Genomic DNA, 21,342 nt, shown 5'->3' with positions numbered 1-21,342 from the left:
TTTTCCTGAACAATGTACTGTTTCTAGTTGATAAAGGAGGGAAAAGTATGCATCCTTGCCATGCTCATTTGAAAACAGACAACGTATCTAAAGATGTATACAGTAATTGGTTCAGGTCCCAGGGCGTTAACAGTTAAAGGACAGTGATTCTAGGAACCCGGCAAAGACTCAGGGTCGTGAAGAGGATTCACTTATCTCGGAACTGCAATAATCACAGGTGATGTGAATTTAGTGTATAACTAACAACATAGGAAGAATGTGTTTAATATAGTATGGCATATCCCTTAATTACAATTATTTTATTATTTCTTACAGAAAACATACAAATAAAAGTCCTTAAAAGAATAATGTCATTTAAATATAAAGCATCATACTATTCTAGATGTCTGCCAGTGTATACTACATTACTGATCAACCACTACTTACTCTGAAATTGAGGTAATACAGCCTGAGGCAACAAAATGCTCTGACAATTACTGAAACGTTTATCTCCTTTCACAAAGCAAATCAAAAGCAACGACATCACACAACAAATAAGCAATTTAAGTTTTAAGGAAAGTGGTACATGATACAGTAAATAGATTGCCAAAAATGAAATTGCCAATAACATAAATTTCTCTCACTTTGTTATATTGTATATAAAAAAGGACACTAAGTGGCAAGATTATCCAACTGCAGACCTAAAATACTGAATGAGGTCTACACTTCAGAGTGACAAAAACACCCACCCAACTCTGTATCTCTATCAAAACAAATATATTATGTAAGAAAGAGTCCCCTTTAAATATATATATATGTATATATAGCCATGTTATACTGTTAATTAAACCCATAGTTCTATTTATTTAAATAAGAATTAAATAAACTGCCCAAATGCTTCTTTTCATTTCACAAAACATAAAGTATTTCAAATCACAACTTCAGGGTGGTATTCAGGAACTGAATACACTGGTTCCTTAGACAGCATCAACAAGCATATGTTTAAGAATATATTTTCATCTATAGGCCAGGTAAAGTTTTATTAAATGATAAACATTTTTTAACAGTGCAGAAATACAAGTTTCAAAAACAAATACATTCAGAAGATCTGCTGTTCAAATAATATTTTTTCAAAACCAGGTGGAGGCGTATGATAAAATTCACTGAACTGGCAATCCAAAATTGCACTGTCATCAACTAAAGGATACAAAAAGAAAGAAAATAAATTAAAAACAAACACTTTAATTTGAATGAATACATAATTAAAAAATAAAATAAACTGTCTCCATAATACTACAATATTAATAGGTAAGAAGAATAAATATATCTGCTGTCCCTGTTACAAAACATAATCCTATGGGTAAAAACAGCCACAACAAAAATAAAAATCTGTCAAAAACATTGGAAGGATATATATAAAAATATTATTAATAATTCTCTCAAGAGGATGTGAATATGAGTAATTTTTTTCTTATTTGCTTATCTGTATTTTCTCAATTGTATACAATTAAGATATATTATTTTTTAAAAAAATGTTTAACTTTGAAAAAGTATAGATTCACAGGAAGTTGCAAAAATGTTGAGTGTCCAGTGCCCCCTTTGTCCAGTTTGCCCCAGTGGTAACATCTTACATAACTACAGCTCAACATCCAAACCAGGAAACTGATATTGGCACACTACTGTGAACTAGACTGCAGGCCTTACTCAGCTTCGAAATGTTTTTATCAGCATTTACTCAAGAGAAATGAATGTGTATATCCAAAGACATATTTTCAAATGCTCACGATAGCTTTATTTGTAATAACCCCACACTGGAAACAAGCCTAATGTCCATCAACTGGTGAAGGATAAAGAAACTGTGATATATTCACACAGTGCTACACTTCTCAGCAATAAAAACTGATGAATTATTGATATATGCTACAGCATAAATGAATCTTCAAATAATTGTGCTGAGTGAAAGAAGCCAGACCAAAAGAAAAGACCATATGATTTTGTTAATATAATACTCCAGAAAATGCAGGCTAATCTGTAGTGACAGAAAGCAGATCAGTGGTTGGTTGGTTGGGGCTGGGGTAGGGAGAGGTGAGTAGGATATAAAAGGCAGAAGGAAACCTTTGGGGTGGTGAGTATGTTCATTAACTTGACCCTGGTGATGACAAAACAAAACATGACCGTAAAGCAAAGCAAGTAAATAATTAGCATTCTCATCCAATAGTTATTACTCCCCCTGGCTGAGGAATGTAGCTGTGGTGTGGGCTGCATCTGGGCCAAGAAAATGTTCTATTTCTTGATCTAAGTCGTAATAATGTGGGTGTTCACTTGATAGCTATTTGCTAAATTGCACATATAAGTTTAATGCACATTACTATATACTTTATATTTCAGCATAAATGCAGAATAAACCGTAAATACTGGATTTGACCTTCATGAAGTCACCAGTGATTTTAACAAGGGTGGTTTTAATGAGTGGTGTAATGGCAGCCGGATGGGGTTGTAGAACAAACGAACAATAACAGTAAAAGTGATAAATGCTCTACCCCCGAGCTAGTCAAGCAATCTATACAAGAAACCCCCTGTGACACCAGTTTACCTGTGTAACAAACCCTCACATGTACCCCCGAACCTAAATGTTAAAAAAAAAAAGAAAGAAAAATAATAAAGATGGCAGATGTAGGTTATTCCAGAAGAAATGTGGCCATCCAGGGAAGGGGAAACACAGGACTAGTGAGGGATGCATGCCTAAAGAAGGGTGTTTGGGATGGGACTCAATGTTTATAAGCAGTGAAAAGGGAGGCTCATGACATGAGATATCGATGAAATAACTGTCAAAGTGACATTCCAGAGTTAGGGAGTTTGGAACCCAGACTACAGATAAGAGTATCTGCAACATGCAGAGCACCACTTCTGAGATGACATGGAAAGAAGGCAGGACTGGACTTGAAGAGAGAGGGAAGCTGGAGTTCACTTGTGATCATCTGTTTTTTGTAAAGTAGAAAGCAAGGCATTTTCAGAGGATGAACAGAGAATGCAAGAAGCACAGAATGCACAGACATGCACAAAGAGTTAATGAAAATTATTGAGAGCTCAGATTAGGCTGGAAGTCATAACTTTGGTTTTTTTTGTTTTTGTTTTTGAGACGGAGTCTCCTCTATCACCCAGGCTGGAGTGCAGTGGCACGATCTTGGCTCACTGCAAACTCCGCCTCCTCGGTTCACACCATTCTCCTGCTTCAGCCTCCTGAGTAGCTGGGACTACAGGCGCCCGCCACCACGCCCGGCTAATTTTTTGTATTTTTAGTAGAGACAGGGTTTCACCGTGTTAGCCAGGATGGTCTTGATCTCCTGACCTTGTGATCCGCCCGCCTCGGCCTCCCAAAGTGCTGGGATTACAGGCGTGAGCCACGACGCCCGGCCAAGAAGTCATAACTTTGTAACCACACTTCTTCAATGTTATCCAGTCTTTTTCTCTCTATAGGTTAAGTGTAAGAAGAGACAAAATGAATGATTGGATTGATCAGGGATTAGGAATGGAAGACAAAAGGGTAAGGGGATTTAAGTTTTATGTTTATCTTTGACAGGATCAGGCTATTAAAATACTTGGTTTAATTGGACTGATTTATGAGTTCAATTTAGGAAATATAATTTAGTATCTATAACCTTAATACATTACAAATAATGCTGAATAAAAGAAACAGAGCATTAAAGTTATTTGCCACAGTTAACTTGTATAACTGTCACTCTACTGATATTTATTTTATTTCTCAGGCTAACCTATTTCAAATATCAAGCTAAATTTCCATTTACTCAAGTAAATAAAGGAATTGCTTTTAGGCTTACCCAATATGCAATACTAAACTGAGTTTTAAAATACACATTTACATGCAAAGACACAGAAGGTAAAATGAGTGAAAAGTAATTTTAGGAGAAAAGAAGGCTAATGAAAACCTTAAACTAAAAGGTAATCACAAGCTTTGGCTATTATCATATTATTATTTATATTTGTTATTGTATAATTCTGACATACCAGTTTGTCATCATTGATACTGCTATTTTAATTTTATGTTGCTTTTGAGATAGAGTCTTACTCTGGTGCCAGGCTGGAGTGCAGTGGCATGACCACTGCTCACAGGAGACTTCATCTCCCACGCTCAAGAGATCCTCTCAGCTCAGCCTCCCAAGTAGCTGGAACTACAGGCATGCACAACTACACCTGGATAATTTTAAAATTTTTTGTAGAGACGGGTTCTCACTATGTTGTTCAAGGCTGGTCCTCAACTCCTGGACTCGAGCAACCCTCTTACCACAGCCTCCCAAAGTGCTGGGATTACAGGCATGAGTCATTGCACCAGTGCTGCTTTTACAGTAAACTATAAAACATTTAATTAGTTCTTTTTTTTTTTTTTTTGAGATGGAGTCTTGCTCTGTCACCTAAGCTGGAGATCTCAGCTCACTGCAACCTCTGCCTCCTGGGTTCAAGCAATTCTCCTGCCTCACCCTCCCAAGGAGTTGCGATTACAGGTGTGTGCCACCACACCCGGTTTCACCATGTTGGTCAGGCTAGTCTTGAACTCCTGACCTCAAATGACCCACCTGTCTCGGCCTCCCAAACTGCTGGAATTACAGGCATGAGCCACTGTGCCCGGCGTAATTAGTTCTTTTTCTTTCCCTTTTTTTTTTTTTTTTTGTGGAGACAAAGTCTGGCTGTGTCACCCAGGCTGGAGTGCAATGGCACGATCTCAGCTCACTGCAACCTCCACCTCCTGGGTTCAAGTGATTTTCCTGTCTCAGCCTCCCATGTAACTGGGATTACAGGAGTGCGCTACCATGCCTGGCTTATTTTTTATATTTTTACTAGAGATAGGGTTTCACAATGTTGGTTAGGCTGGTCTCAAACTCCTGACCTCAAGTGATCCACCAGCTTCGGCCTCGCAAAGTGTTGGGATTATAGGTGTGAGCCACCGTGCTGGTCCTAATTAGTTCTTATTATAACCCAAATTTAAGAACTTAAATGAGAAAATATTTTTAGACTTACTAAAACTACAGGCAGAAAAATCATATACCTGTTTATTTAAAGTTGATGATATAAAATAGGCTGGGCACAGTGACTCATGCCTGTAATCCCAGCACTTTGGGAGGCCGAGGTGGGCAGATCACTTGAACTCAGGAGTTTGAGATCAGCCTGGCCAACATGGTGAAACCCCATCTCTAGTAAAAATACAAAAGTTGGCCAGGCGCTCACGCCTATAATCCCAGCACTTTGGAAGGCCGAGGCAAGCAGATCACGAGGTCAAGAGATTGAGACCACGCTGGCCAACATGGTGAAACCCCGTCTCTACTAAAAATACAAAAATGAGCTGGGCGTGGTGGTGCGTGCCTGTAGTCCCATCTACTCAGGAGGCTGAGGTAGGAGAATCGCTTCAACCCGGGAGGCAGAGGTTTCAGTGAGCCGAGATCGCGCCACTGCACTCCAGCCTGGCGATGGAGCGAGATTCTGTCTCAAAACAAAACAAAACAAAACAAAAAAACCCAAAAGTTAGCAGGGCGTGGTGATACACACCTGTAATCCCAGCTACTCTGGTGGCTAAGGCACGAGAATAGCTTGAACCCAGGAGGTGGAGGCAGCAGTGAGCCGAGATCACAATACTGCACTCCAGTCTGGGTGACAGAGCGAGACACTCTGTCTCAAAAAAAAAAAAAAAAAGTTGATAATATAAAAAATGAAGCAGAATGGATAAAGACATTGTGGTTATGTTTTTCTAAAAAAAAAGAGAGAGAGAGAGACCTTTTTTTAGAGATATGAATAAAACATTTATGAATAAAATTATATATTATCTGGCATTTGCCTCAAAATAACCCAAGGAGGGTAAGTGAAGAACAATAGCAGCGTTGGGGGTTGGGGGGGTGTAGATGAAACTCAACTGGCTCCAAGTTGGTAACTGTTTGAAGCTGGCTGATCGGTATATGAGGGTTTATTATACTATTCTTTTTACTTTTGTACATGTTTGGAATTTTCTATAATAAAAATTAAGGTAGGCCGGATGTGGTGGTTCATGCCTGTAATCCCAATAGTGGTGCACACTTGTAGTCCCAGCTACTGGGGTTGCTGAGGCAGGAGGATTGCTTGAACCCAGGAGTTTGAGGCTGCAGTGAGCTGTGATCAAGCCACTGCACTCTAGCCTGGGGGACAGAGCAAGACTCTGTTGCAAAAAAAAACAAAAAACAAAAAATTAAAGTAATTAAGTGGTATAGAGTCATCTCTCAAGTAGCCCAAGTCTTGGAGGGACACACTTGTATAGAAATAATAGCACTTATACATATGCGACTACCAAAGCAAAACAATCAGTATGAAACTATTCCAAGTCACTATTTCCCTCAGAAAATTGTTAACATTTAGGGAATTTTGTAAAGGTTATTAATGCGCAGTCTACCTAAAATTCCCATCTCTAATTCCAAAATATTATTTATAATTATGTTTCCTGGTCATGCAATCATTCCCAATAACTTGCAGAAAATATTTTCTAAATTCAGTAAAGCTTTTTGAAACTTTCTAAAACATAAAACTACATGTTGAAAAAGGGAGTATGGTTATTGCATATTTAAGTATAATCATTGTAGTTAGCAAGTTTTTTTTAATACATGGGGAACAGAAACTATCCTTAATCTTGCGAAGTGGGATTGTAATATCCTACTGACTACATTCCATATAAAAAGGTCCTTATGGCCGGGCGTGGTGACTCACGCCTGTAATCCTAGCACTTTGGGAGGCCAAGGTGGGTGGATCATCTGAGGTCAGGAGTTCAAGACCAGCCTGGCTAACATGGTGAAACCCCATTTCTACTAAAAATACAAAAAGTAGCCAGGCGTGGTGGCAGGCACCTGTAATCCCAGCTACTCGGGAGGCTGAGGCAGGAGAATCTCTTGAACCCAGGAAGCGGAGGTTGCAGTGAGCCGAGATCATGCCACTGTACTCCAGGCTGGGTGAAGAGCGAGACTCCATCTCAAACAATAAATAAATAAATAAATAAATAAATAAATAAATAAAAGGTCCTTATTAACAGTGTGTCCAGATTTCTAGATGATAGCTATAAAAGTAACATACATGCTGATATGGTTTGGCTGTGTCCCCACTCAAATCTCATCTTGAATTATGTTCCCATATTCTCCACATGTTGTGGAGGGACCCGGTGGGAGGTAATTGAATCATGGGGGTGGTTACGCTCATGCTGTTCTTATAATAGTGAGTGAGTTCTCTCAAGATCTGATGGTTTTATAAGGGGCTTTCCCCCACTTCACTCAATCTTCTCCTTCCCACTGCTATGTGAAGAAGGATGTGTTTGCTTCCCCTTCTGCCATGATTGTAAGTTTCCTGAGGCCTCCCCAGCTCTGTGTAACTGTGAGTCAATTAAACCTCTTTCCTTTATAAATTACTCAGTCTTGGGTATGTGTTTATAGCAGTATGAAAATGGACTGATACACATGCCAAACAAAAGTTTACATCTAATAATACACTAGAAATATTTTAGCTTACCGTAAACAACTGGATACACTGTCCCTCGTATACCTGAGGCTGGACAATGCATGTTTTTTCCATTCAAGTATACATTTAACTCGACATGGTCATATGTAATACCCTACAAAGGAAAAAACAGAAATGTTCCATAAAAGCTGAGCTGTCAGAAAGCATTGACTGGGAAGTATGGAAACACAAAAAGCTAAGCATAGGTTGACAACGATTTTCATTAAGGGTTGACAATTTGGTAGAATTCTACTTGAACTGAGCTAAAAAAATTAGTAGTGATTATGAGGGGGGATAAAGTCAGGTAACATCCCAAGAGTCCACATTAGAGGTAAAACATTAAGGTAAAACTGAACTAGGATTCAGTTTAAATCCTAGAATTATATTTGTATAATCTGGATTTTATATTTTGAATGCTAAGATAATATAAGTACTACATACCATGAATAGATAAAACTTTCACACTCATACAGAAAACACTGCTCTCTCTCTACAGAATTTGATCTTAAGAAGGAAAAACAAAGGTTTTTTTCACTGTCAGGACTTACTACCTGTCACTGTTTTCAAATTATGAAGAAACGTCTCTATACAATTTATTTCCAGAAAGAAATAACACATTTCTACATCTCCTTATCCTGGTTTCAAATTTGTCAAGTGTATTATCAAGGAAAAGCTGGTGTTTATAACTGAATAAAATTGGTAATTAGTTTCAAGTTAAAAAATAGAAAAAGGCCGGGCGCGGTGGCTCAAGCCTGTAATCCCAGCACTTTGGGAGGCCGAGACGGGCGGATCACGAGGTCAGGAGATCAAGACCATCCTGGCTAACACGGTGAAACCCCGTCTCTACTAAAAATACAAAAAACTAGCCGGGCGACCTGGCGGGCGCCTGTAGTCCCAGCTACTCGGGAGGCTGAGGCAGGAGAATGGCGTAAACCCGGGAGGCGGAGCTTGCAGTGAGCTGAGATCCGGCCACTGCACTCCAGCCTGGGCTACAGAGCGAGACTCCGTCTCAAAAAAAAAAAAAAAAAAAAAAAAAAATAGAAAAATAACAGCTCGAATGATTTGAAAAACAATGTAATAAAAATTAATTGGTACACTATTGATGGAAAAAATCACAATTAGTGATATTAATAATTATTGTTAAAATGCTAGAAAAGACTTAGCCCATATTATATACCAATAGCTACTATTCTAGGCAGTTCATATTTACTCATTTAATCCCCACAAGAAGATAGTAGTATTATCCCCATTTTACAGATGAGGTAGCTAAAGCACAGAAAGATTAAGTAAATTACCTAAGGTTGCACAGCTAGGAAGTGGAAAAGCTGTGATTTAAATCCATGCAGTATGGTTTCAGAATACTTGCTCTTAATCACAATACCTCTCTCTAAATCACCATGCCTCTCTTTAAACACTTGCTCTTAATCACCATATCTCTCTTTAAAACTTTATACAATAGCTACTGATAACAAAAAGAGATCTTTCCCTTGAAAGACAGCAGAGATCTTTCAATAGAGAAGTCATCATAGACCAACAAGCAAACCACTTTAAGGATTTCAGGATTTCCGACTGTAGAAAAATTCTACCAAGTTAAAAGCTTTTTAGAGGTAAAAAAGATTTTATAGATCATCTTGGTCTTAATTCTCTCTCTTTAAAAGCAAGACAACAAAAGCCCAGAGAAGCTAATGTGGTAAGTGCAATTATTAATAATTAAGAAATATTGAGAAAGATAAATAGTACACAGATTGCCTTTGTTTCACTTTAGTTTGTGTCTTTAGATATAGTAATAAAGCTAATTGATGGCTGGGATTCATTTTCTAATGAAAAAGTCTGTTTTCATTTTAAAGAACAAAAACTTAATTACATAAAAAAAGAAAGTATGTTACTTTCATTATGGGACTACCAGAAATCTAGCAGTTCAGATCAGTGAGGCTGTAATCCAGGCACCTTCACCCCCCAGTGGTCGACTGCAAACAAACAAGTTTTGTTTTTGTTTTTGAGAGAGTCTCGTTCTGTCACCCGGGCTCGAGTGCAATGGCATGATCTCGGCTCACCACAACCTCCGCTTCCCAGGTTCAGGAGATTCTCCTGCCTCAGCCTCCCGAGTAGCTGGGATTACAGCGCCCGCCACCATGCCTGGCTAATTCTTGTATTTTCAGTAGAGATGGCGTTTCACCATGTTGGCCAGGCTGGTCTTGAACTCCTGACCTCAAATGATCTGCCTGCCTTGGCCTCCCAAAGTGTGGAGATTACAGGTGTGAGCCACCGCGCCCAGCCTCAAACAAGCAAGTATTAAACCCAAGCCTGCAGCAGCAAGATCCCAGTACCAAAGAAGAGAGGAAGGATGTGAGAAGTCCCACCCCCAGCATAGTTTACTCAAGTATTTTCTTTCCTTTTTTTTTTTTTTTTGAGGCGGAGTCTCGCTCTGTCGCCCGGACTGGAGTGCAGTGGCCAGAGCTCAGCTCACTGCAAGCTCCGCCTCCCGGGTTTACGCCATTCTCCTGCCTCAGCCTCCCGAGTAGCTGGGACTACAGGCGCCCACCACCTCGCCCGGCTAGTTTTTGTATTTTTAGTAGAGATGGGGTTTCACCGTGTTAGCCAGGATGGTCTCGATCTCCTGACCTCGTGATCCGCCCGTCTCGGCCTCCCAAAGTGCTGGGATTACAGGCTTCAGCCACCGCGCCCGGCCTTTTTTTTTTTTTTTTTTTTTTGAGACTAGGTCTCACTCTGTCACCCAGGCTGGAATGCAGTGGCGTGATCTTGGCTCAGTGTGAGACACCTGCCTCAGCCTCCCAAAGTGCTGGGATTACAGGCATGTGCCACTGTGATGGGCCAGTTCAAGTATTTTCTAACCTAATCTATTCTGTGATGAAGAAACTGGGTTTGACTCTGCCAAAATAATAGCAAAATATACTATGTGTTCTATGTCTTCATTAATAATTGTGTGCAGGTTAGTGAACAGATTCTGCAATTAGACTGCTTCAGGTACGATCTTGGTTTTTGTTTTTGTTTTTGAGACAAGGTCTTGCTCTGTGGCCCAGGCTGGGTGGAGTGCAGCAGCAGGATCATGGCTCACTGCCGCCTTTATCTCCTGGGATGAAGCGTTTCTCTCACCTCAGCCTTCCAAGTAGTTGGAACTACAGCGGCATGCCGCTATGCCCAGCTAATTTTCTTTTTAAATTTTATTTATTTATTTATAGAGATGGGGTCTCACTATGTTTCCCAGGCTGGTCTCAAATTCCTGAGCTCAAGGGATCCTTCTGCCTTGGCCTCTCAAAGTGCTAGAATTACAGGCATGAGCCATAGTACCTGGCCAAGCTATATAGTCTCATAATTAACTCACACAAGAAGTTACTTAACTTCTCTTAATCTGTAAAATGGGGATAATACTACCACTACTGTATGGGCACAGTGGCTCACGCCTGTAATCTCAGCACTCTGGGAGGCCGAGGCGGGTAGATCACCTGAGGTCAGGAGTTCTAGACCAGCCTGACCAACATGGCGAAACCCTGTCTCTACTAAAAACACAAAAAAATTAGCCAGGAGTGGTGGCAGGCACCTGTAATCACAGTTACTTGAGAGACTGAGGCAGGAGAATCACTTGAACCCGGGAGGGGAAGCTTGCAGTGAGCTGAGATTGCATCATTGCACGTCAGCCTGGGCAACAAGAGCAAAACTCCACCTCAAAAAAAAAAAAAAATAATAATAATACCTATTTCAAAAGGCCATTATGAGCATTAAACAATTTAATCCTTGCCAGGGACTTAGAACAGTGCCCATAATAAATACTTAGGTCTGGGCATGGTGGCTCATACCTGTAATCCCAGCACTTTGGGAGGCCAAGGTGGGCGGATCACGAGGTCAGGAGTTCAAGACCAGCCTGTCCAATATGGTGAAACCCCGTCTCTACTAAAAAATACAAAAATTAGCCAGGCGTGGTGGCACGCACCTGTAGTCCCAGCTACTCGAGAGGCTGAGACAGGAGCATTGCTTGAATCCAGGAGGTGGAAGCTGCAGTGAGCCGAGATGGCGCCACTGCAATCCAGCCTGGGCAACAGAGTGAGACTCCATCTCAATAAATAAATAAATAAATAAATAAATAAATAAATAAATAAATAAATAAATGCTTAGAAGTGTTCGTTATTGTTATTATTAGAGTGTTTATAAGACTTCTCTAAAATTAAACTGATAAATGCATGTTAAAATGAAATTTGAACTTTTCAGAATTATATGTATAAGGAGAAAGTAGGCCGGGCATGGTAGCTCACACCTGTAATCCCAGCACTTTGGGGGGCCAAGGCAGGCAGATCACGAGGTCAGGAGTTGGAGACCATCCTGGCAAACACGGTGAAACCCCGTCTCTAGTAAAAAAAATACAAAAAATTAGCTGGGTGTGCTGGCGGGCGCCTGTAGTCCCAGCTACTCAGGAGGCTGAGGCAGGAGAATGGTATGAACCTGGGAGGTGGAGCTTGCAGTGAGCTGAGATCATGCCACTGCACTCCAGCCTGGGTGACAGAGTGAGACTCCGTCACAAAAAAAAAAAAAAAAAAGAAAAAGGGGAAAGTAAACATAAACTGTATCATGTATCTCTTTCTAGTTCTGTAGCAGGCTATGCTGTACTGGCTGATAATCATATGAATATAATCATATAATCATTTGGTTAGATGTTCGGAGCTTATTTTTCTTGATTTCTCTAAACACATGAGAATGCTTTTCCTGTCTTATAATCCATTCTACTTATTCCATGTTAACAATTGGTAAAATTTGTTCTCCAGTGTTTGAACTAGGAAGATAAAGTTAATATGGCAGGGTAATGTTTTTATTTTCTTGGCTCTGCATGTATTTCATAGTTTTAGTTCTCCTTTTATGAGAATAAGCATGAAAACTTGAAGTCTAATTTAATGACACTGACAGACTAAAAGTGGCATTCTTCAGTCTGTAACATTATGCTATCAGACATTACAATGAATGAAATGAGATAGGAAAGCAGGTAGAAGTTTCAGTTCATCAACAAAGAAAAACATTTGTTACTGATTATCCTTTCTTATGTTTGAATTTCATCTTTTAGGGTAAACAGGTTGACAGCATCAACTTGACTTCAAGATTCTCTTTCAAGAAATCACCATTTGAATAAGGATGTTCCATATTATGGGCATCTGGCAATGATCTACAAATATAGAACCAGCTATTCAAAAAGAATGGGGAAAAGCAGATTTTTTTAATGGCTTATGCCTTTCATCTCCTTTTTTCTTTAGTAAATTCTGGAAAAAAACTTCCAACAATTAAAAACTTACTGTTGTTCATATTTTTTAAATTGCAAAAAAGAGAAGAAAGATCAGGCCATAATTAAAAATCTTAATTTCCACACCTTTCTTTATTCTTTCTAAAATACTGTACTTTTTTTATAATTAATTAACCTGGATTTCTCTTATCTATATCATCTTATTAGAAACTTTCTCTCATTATTCACGGATTCCTCTCAACTTGATATCAGAATTGAGAACCCAAGGTTCAGTGTACAATGGCACCTCGGCTCAAGGAGACTCTAGGACTCTGTTCTCAATCAGTAGCCTGACCTCAGTGGATAGGGAGGGGTTTTGGATATGCAGTGTGGAAGGAAGTACCTGGTAAAGACAGAAAGAAATCTTTGGATTACATTTTCAATGTGCTAGCTTTGTAAAGAGTTAAATATAGCCAGTTAGGAGTAAAAACAGAAAAGTCTTAATAACATGTAACTTTTACTATCCTCTGCTTTCTATTTTTTTTTTTTTTGAGACGGAGTCTCGCTCTGTTGCCCAGGCTGGAGTGCTGTGGCTGGACCTCAGCTCCCTGCAAGCTCCGCCTCCCGGGTTTACGCCATTCTCCTGCCTCAGCCTCCTGAGTAGCTGGGACTACAGGCGCCTGCCACCTCGCCCGGCTAGTTTTTTGTATTTTTTTAGTAGAGACGGGGTTTCACCATGTTAGCCAGGATGGTCTCAATCTCCTGACCTCGTGATCCGCCCGTCTCGGCCTCCCAAAGTGCTGGGATTACAGGCTTGAGCCACCGGGCCTCGCCTTCCTCTGCTTTCTAAAAAAGAAAAACTTTTCTACAATCAAGCTTTAGGATTTTGAGTTCTGTTCTCTGAAGAGTTTAATTAGGTTAAGTTTAATGAAGATGAACATTTCTGATAAAATGGTGTAATTCTCTAACAGAATTTCCTAACAAATTAAGAAATAAATGTGTGGCTAGGTGCAGTGGCTCTGGCCTGTAATCCTAGCACTTTGGGAAGCGGAGGCAGATGGATCACTTGAGGTCAGGAGTTCGAGACCAGCCTGGCCAACATGGCGAAACCCCATCTCTACTAAAAATACAAAAAAATCAGCTGGGCATGGTGGTGTGTGCCTGTAATCCCAGCTACTCAGAAGGCTGAGGCAGGAGAATAGCTTTAACCTGGGAGGTGGAGGTTGTAGTGAGCCAAAATCATGCCACTGCATTACAGCCTAGGTGACAGAGCAAGACTCCAAGAAAAACAAAACAAAACAAAATCCAAGAAATAAATGTGAATATTTTCCCTAAGAGATATCCAGCCTCAAAAATATCTAGCATTTTCTAATATAAGCTTCAGCAAACCAAACTTACAATTGTGGGCCAAGGTTTCTCTAATATGAGAGAAACAGGAATGTGTGGTCAGCAGCCAGCCTGTCATTAATTCTCCAGAGTAGAAATAAGGGTTCACACTGATTTTCCTGGCCAGTGGCAGCTCTAAAAAGGAGGGGGCAGTTGAGTAGGGCACAACATCTACACCAAGTGCTCTCTTGGAAAATGCACCATCTCATTAGATCCAATTCCATTGCTTTGGAATTCAAACCACAAACTCCCAGGCAAAGCTGTAGATACTAAAAGCAGTTCAAGTTTCGTCATTTACAGTGGAAAGCAACTCCACGAAGGAACTCACCACCACATCTCCTTCCTGTGGAAGACTGTTTGCTGGCAGCCTATTTTTCTCTTCATTGTTGTGGTAAAGGGCTCCATCATTTCTCATCACCAGACTGTGCACATCTCGGCCAAGAGGAATCTGATTCAAGTTAACCTTCTGAGTTGCAACACCAATACCCCAGATTCCTAAAAATATAATAGTTTAAATGCCCTCAAAATCTGAAGACTACAACCATAAACAGAGTTATTTTAAAAGGGAGTATAAACTTTTTAAAGGAAGTACTGTATTATCACTAAATTGTTTTCTATTACTCTTTAAAAAAAAATCTTCTTTTAAAAGTAGTTTGCACCAGCCTGGACAACATGCCCAAACCCTGTCTCTATAAAAAATACAAAAATTAGCTGGATATGGGAGCATGTGCCTGTAACCCCAGGTACTTAGGAGGCTGAGGTGGGAGGATTGTTTGAGCCAGGGAAGTTGAGGTTGCAGTGATCCATGACCATTCCACTGCACTCCAGCCTGAGTGACAGAGCCAGACCCTGTCTCAATAAATAAAATAAAATAAAATAAAATAAAATAAAATAAAATAAAATAAAATAAAATAAAAGTAGTTTGCAAACTATACTATGTTCTCCACAGATGTAATGCAGCCTAGGAGATAAGAGAGTGGGCCCTGGAATTGTGCAAATGAAGATTAAATCTTGACTCTGCTACATCATCTTGCGCAAATTACCTAACCTCTCTTTGTTTCCTTATCTGTGAACTGAGGATTCTAACAGTACTCACCTCACAAGGTTATGAAAACATACAACAAGATAATGCAAGTAAAGCACCTGGAACAGTGTAAGTACTCCAAAACAACAGTATATGCTGCTTATATGTTTGACCTTATATGCTTGACCAAACAAGAGGGTTCATCTGGATCCCATTAAAAATACTAGTGCCTTATATTTATACAGCATGTCTTGTCTTAAAACACTTTCATACATAGAGTTCCCATGAGGCAGAAAGGGCAGCTCCTGTAATACCCATTTTATAGATAAGAAAACGGAACCTAATTTAACTAAATTAACTAATTTACCCAGGATCACACAATAAGAAGTAGAAGACCCAGATCTTCTAAGAGTTTGGTGCTTTTATATTACCTTCTGAATCTTTTTTATATGTTACAATTTACTCTTAATATTTAGAACAATTAGGACTTTTAATAGTAAAATACCATTATACCAACCTGTGGACTGGACTTTGAATTCAAAATAGCTTTTGTTTTGGTGTAAAGGTGCGCTGGCTAAACAACCTCCTGTTCCACATATTCTTCTTCCATTCTTTACAATAACAACATCTGTTCCTAAATAAAAAATGCAGACACTATGTAAAGTTTTGTATTTTCTTTTCTTTTTTTTTTTTTTTTTTGAGATGGAGTCTTCTCTGTTGCCCAGGCTGGAGTACAGTGGCATGATCTTGGCTCACTACAACCTCCTCCTCCTGGGTTCAAGTGATTCTCCTACCTCAGCCTCCTGAGTAGCTGGGACTACAGGCGCATGCCACCATGCCCCGCAAAATTTTTATATTTTTATATTTTTAGTAGAGACAGGGGTTTCACCATATTGGTCAGGCTGGTGTTGAATTCCTGACCTCATGATCTGCCCACCTCAGCCTCCCAAGGTTCTGGGATTACAGGCGTGAACCACCGCGCCCGGCCAAGTTTTGTATTTTCAATCCAACAATCAGGATTAATTTGTTCAGTTCTAACTCAGTCCACAAAAAATAGGGACACTGTAAGTACTGTGAAATATAGCTGAATTATTTTAAATATTTAATTCACTATTTTTTCCTAAGAGAACATTTATAAGTAATATTCATTTGTATGTATAAATTTTAATTAAGCACGCTGGGTACAGTGGTTCACACCTGTAATCCCAGCACTTTGGGAGGCCGAGGTGGGCAGACTGCTTGAGTGCAGGAAGTCGAGAAGCCTGGGCAACCTTGCAAAACCCCATAACTACAAAAAATACAAAAATTAGCTGGTGTGGTGGCATGAGCCTGTAGTCCCAGCTATTTGGGAGGCTGAGGTGGGAGGATCACTTGAGCCTGGGAGGCGGAGGTTGCAGTGAACTGATATTGCACCACTGTACTCTAGCCTGGGCGACAGAAGTAAGTTTTAATTAAGCAGTTTCAAGTAAACTGTAATAACTCTGAATTATATTGAACGTTTAAAACACTTTTAAGGTAGAAATAGATTAGCTCCTTTAATATTTAGCTAGGATACCAATTTGATGATTTCATAATTTCTTAATTTAAACCAAAACATAAACACAAGAGACTTTAGTAAATTGGTAGTTTTCAATTCTATTCAAACGAATTAAAACAATTTACTAAAAGCCACCTGAATGCCTACTAAATACAAGCTACCATACTTGTGCATGAGTCATATAAGAACTGAAGAGTACAGGGAATATGAAAAAGAACACACATCTATGTTGAAGTACCTGACAGTGAAAAACTGCTAACTTTAGGATCTTAAAATGTTTATTAAGATAGCTACTTCAATCACATTGCAAATATGTAAACAAGGTTTTAACATTCTTACACGCACTTTATTCTTGTGGAAAATTTTTATTTTAGATGAAATAACATCTATAGATGAGAGTGAGAAAGAGAGATACTGTCTCCTGATGTGTTCCTAGTCCCAATTTGATTTAGGAAAACATGTATATCAGAGAATACACATAATTCTAACATGTAAGAAATAGCCCATACACCAATGCATATAACTCCCAATACTTGTGGCCACTACTACCACTTTGCTGGCAATAACTGTACCAGCCAAGCAGATCTGAATATTAGAACTGTATGGGACTCTTCCAGAAGGGGTTAAAAAAATTATGTTATAGTAACAAAAGGCTGAATTCACAGGTAAACAAAATTATTTGGGACAAATACATAAGAGAAATGCAAAATTTTCAGATTCTAACACAATTCTAAACTGGTTAAGAAATGCTATCCCTTAAACAAGGTAAAACTGAGATCCTATTGTATGATTACTAAAAATTCATTAGCATCCTTTTTTTTTCTAATTTAAAAAGTTAACTCCCAAATTCTGGGAAAGTACCTTTATAAATAATTTGCATCTTTCTACTCCATATACCTGCAGTAGTTTCAACTGGAGAGCATCTTCCTTGATGGCAAAGACCATGCAGTGTTTGGCATTGAGCAGCTGCTCATCAAATAACTGATAAAGGATGAATGAATATGCTGTGCTAAGCACTTTGTAGTGGACATGCAGCATCTGTTCTCCCTTTCCCCACAGACTTCCCTCTGGAGATCAAAACAGTTCCAAGAAAGCCGACTATCTCTGCTTCAGGTGTACAACATTTGACCTAGGTTAAGGCAATCAGTGCCCTGCACATTTCTTGGCCACAGTAACTAAGAACTGCTACATGACCTAATCAACTACAATTAGAATCTCAGGACTTTTGCCAGCACAATGGGATAAAATCCTCTTGGCCAGGGGTTGTGGCTAACAATCCCAGCTCTTTGGGAGGCTGACGCAGGCAGATCACTTGAGGTCAGGAGTTCAAGACCAGCCTGGTCAACATGGTGAAACCCCCATCTCTACTAAATATACAAAAATTAGCAAGGCGTGGTGGTGGGCGCCTGTAGTCCCAGTTACTCAGGAGGCTGAGACAGGAAAATTACTTGAACCCAGGAGGCGGAGGTTACGGTGAGCTGAGATCAGGCCACTGCACTCCAGCCTGGGTGACAGAGCGAGATTCCCTCTCAAAAAAAAAAAAAAAAAAAAAAAAAAAAGAATATTAAGGGTGTTTATGAATCATTAGGGAATCATTTTAAGCTTATCTCATTTCTCTTAAGTATACAAATGTCCTGTATTTGAATTTGTAGTTTTAATGATTGGTACTGCTTAGACAGTCAAGGCAAATTTGAGTACAGTCAGAATGCCGCATAAACATAGCCACAGAGGATGTTTTAAGAAACATACATTTCCAAATGAGTGGTATCGCTTTCAAAGTAGCTACCTTGGAAGTCATTTGTTTCTAAAATGTCAACTCACAATTAAAAGCCAAAGATATGGCATCAATGATAATACTTACAAAAACTATGCCATAGGAAATTCCAAAAGAAGAATTCCAAAGTGGTTTTAAGTAATACAACATCACCAAAATGACAACCCTGAGAGATAATCACTTGAAGTATACAATTTTATTTAAAAAAATCATATTTCTTAGGTTATTTAATATAATAATGTGTCACACAACCAAATCCATGTGTTTCCAGTTTCAAGTCAAGATCAATCCATGCTCTTCTAACTCAACAACCCTTTTCTTTCATTTTATTCAGGTTCTCAAATCAGGCTCCTCTGTGATTGAATAATTTAAGTTTACAGAAAGGTTAAGAAAAAGCTTCCTGGCCAGGTGCGGTGGCTCATTCCTGTAATCCCATCACTTTGGGAGGCTGAGGCAGGCAAATCACGAGGTCAGGAGTTCGAGACCAGCCTGACCAACATGGTGAAACCCTGCCTCTAGTAAAAATACAAAAATTAGCGGGGCGTGTTGGTGGGCATCTGTAATCCCAGTTACTCAAGAGGCTGAGGCAGGAGAATCGCTTGAACCCGTGAGGTGGAGGTTGCAGTGAGCTGAGATTGTGCCACTGCACTCCAGCCTGGGCAACAATAGTGAAACTCCATCTCAAAAAAAAAAAGAAAAGAAAAGAAAAAGTAAAAAAAGAAAAAACTTCCATGCAGTTAGAAAATTTGGAGATGACATTACTTTATTTCATCCAATTAGTAGCTGACAGTTGTTGGACAGCTTTAGAGAAATAAAACATAGTGGAATGAGTATATCTGACCAGCTCTTCCTAGAGGAAGCAGACACCAGAGAAAAGGAATGCTCCAAAGAGCAGACTGCAGTAATTCAAGAGTCTAACAGTAAAGATAAGAAGAAGTGCTGCAGTTGATCATGAGTTCCAGGAACTATGTATGGTTGTCCTTCACTATATTCTAAGCACTTATAACAATGCCTGCCACCTGATAGTTGCTTAATAAATATTACTTCAGTAAATGTGTAACTGAAATGGAAATATTTTCTGGGGAAAACTATAGGATTTGAACTCCATCGTCTATAAATGATGATGGATAAAAAATAATTTAAAGATTACTTATGTATTAAGGATCTGTACTACATTTGGGAGATCTAAGAATTAAAAGTAAATACACATGTACAAGGTGATTACATAATTATCACATTTAGTATGTGTTATACAAAAATGTAGTGGGCAGAGTGTTTCCAGAATTATTAGGAATCTGGGCAAGAGAGAGTTTTATCATAAATATTAAGAAGTGCCTTTTTATTTCAAGGCACTGTCCTTTAAACAATCAGAAATGTGTGAAAAATCAAAAGTGCAGAAGTATAGTTAGAATAAAATAATCCACAAAACACATTACTCTAACTGAAATAATTATATTGGGAAATCTCTCCTTCTAGAACCACATTCCAGAAGCATGAAACTACCTGGGAAAAGTCTAAGAACAGAAATAAGGTAGTGAAAGAGGCTATGACAGGAGAGGAAGAATGTTAGATAAATTATATGGATTGGAATTAAAAGGATAAAGCAGATGCAAAGGAGCAAAGTGCTATTTTATTTTGCAACAGCTTGACCTGTAGGGAAGAGACCCATCAGATGAAATTACAGTACCTCTAACAATGACTAAGGAGTCGGGCAATGGGAGGTTTTAGTTGAAATGGCAAGTTCTGACCTGAGGTGCGACTTCAGACTTCTGCAGTCTGCTTTGTTTTGACTTTAAGTGATAGGAAAATGACTTCCAATAATACAGGCTTCAACCTATAAATGATGGGGCTCAAGAGACCTGACCGACAGTCAGGGCAGGAGGAGGAGCAAAACCTGACCTAGAAGCATTCTGAAAATGTGTAGGTTTTGACTGGGGCGCGCCAGGAGGGCACTCTCCGCCCCCTCGCCTGGGGACGTGTGACATCTCCGGAGGAAGCCCTCGGAGTTCCTGGGAAAATGGGAGGTCCACACGCCCACTCGCGATGACAGACACAGAGAGGGCTGCGCAGCCTTGAACACAGAACCGGGCCCAGGTGGAGTCCGCCGGCGTCTGGAAAGATCTGTGAGACGAAAGGGTGTCGGGGCAGCGTCGCCTGCACGGCGGGGCAGCGTGGGGACCCTCTGACCCTGCAGGTCCCCCTGCCCGCCGCGCCCGGGCCCCGTGAGCCGTTGGGTCTGGGGAAGGGAGGGCCCTTACCCATGTGCTGCGTATCCAGCTGCACGGCCGGCATCTCCTTCAGAGGGATGTGGCCAGTCCCGCCGTCTCTGCAGCACCGCAGGCAGCACAACACCGAGGTGGCCATCGCGCAGGGACCACCGACTCCGCCGCCGTCCCTAGACAGAGGCGACACCGCCCCCCGCCGCTCCGCTCTGTCTCCTGCCCCCGCCCGAGCGCTGGACTTGTCTGTGTGGAGCTCGGAGGCCGGTACAGCGACACCCTAGGCCGGGAGGGCGCAATGCAGGCTGAGGTTAGGCTGGCCTGCGAGGAAGACGCGGAGAATCAAAGGGACCGTGGAGGGACCCGACAGGGCGAGCGGCGGGGCGGGGCCGGGGAGACGGGTGGGGCTAGTGGCGCGCGAGGCGAGGCAGGGGGCGTGGCGTGGCCGGCCTGAGGCTGTGGGACGCCGTGCGCCTGCGCACCAGCTGGTCTTTTTCCTTGGGCGGTTTCACGCACGCCCCCAGCGCTGACAGGTGAGTGCGACTGTCTGTCCCTCAGTACTCTCAGGGGTTTTCCAATGCAGAATTTTTAAAACGCAGCACCCCTTGGTCCGGGTCTCGACATTATTTCTATGGACGGATTGACAGAAGCGAATCAGTTTGGGGGAAGGGGAGCTAATGGAAA

The 21,342-nt window shown here is 40.5% G+C and overlaps 1 protein-coding gene across 1 annotated transcript; it reads right to left on the bottom strand.

The window, feature by feature from the left end:
• Positions 1–248: 248 nt before the first annotated feature.
• Positions 249–21,070, bottom strand: SPRYD7 (SPRY domain containing 7). Its single transcript, XM_010363825.2, has 5 exons — positions 20,698–21,070; positions 15,646–15,762; positions 14,433–14,599; positions 7,510–7,612; positions 249–1,176 (listed from the first exon to the last, which is right to left on the bottom strand). Exons 1-5 carry the CDS (start codon positions 20,801–20,803, stop codon positions 1,079–1,081), a joined length of 591 nt encoding a protein of 196 aa, XP_010362127.1. The 5' UTR covers positions 20,804–21,070; the 3' UTR covers positions 249–1,078.
• Between the last annotated feature and the right edge of the window lie 272 nt (positions 21,071–21,342).

Source organism: Rhinopithecus roxellana, chromosome 18 (assembly GCF_007565055.1).
Source record: "Rhinopithecus roxellana isolate Shanxi Qingling chromosome 18, ASM756505v1, whole genome shotgun sequence".
NCBI lineage: Eukaryota > Metazoa > Chordata > Mammalia > Primates > Cercopithecidae > Rhinopithecus > Rhinopithecus roxellana.
The sequence above is the reverse complement of the archived record's forward strand: the minus strand, read 5'-3'. Positions and strand labels throughout refer to the sequence as shown.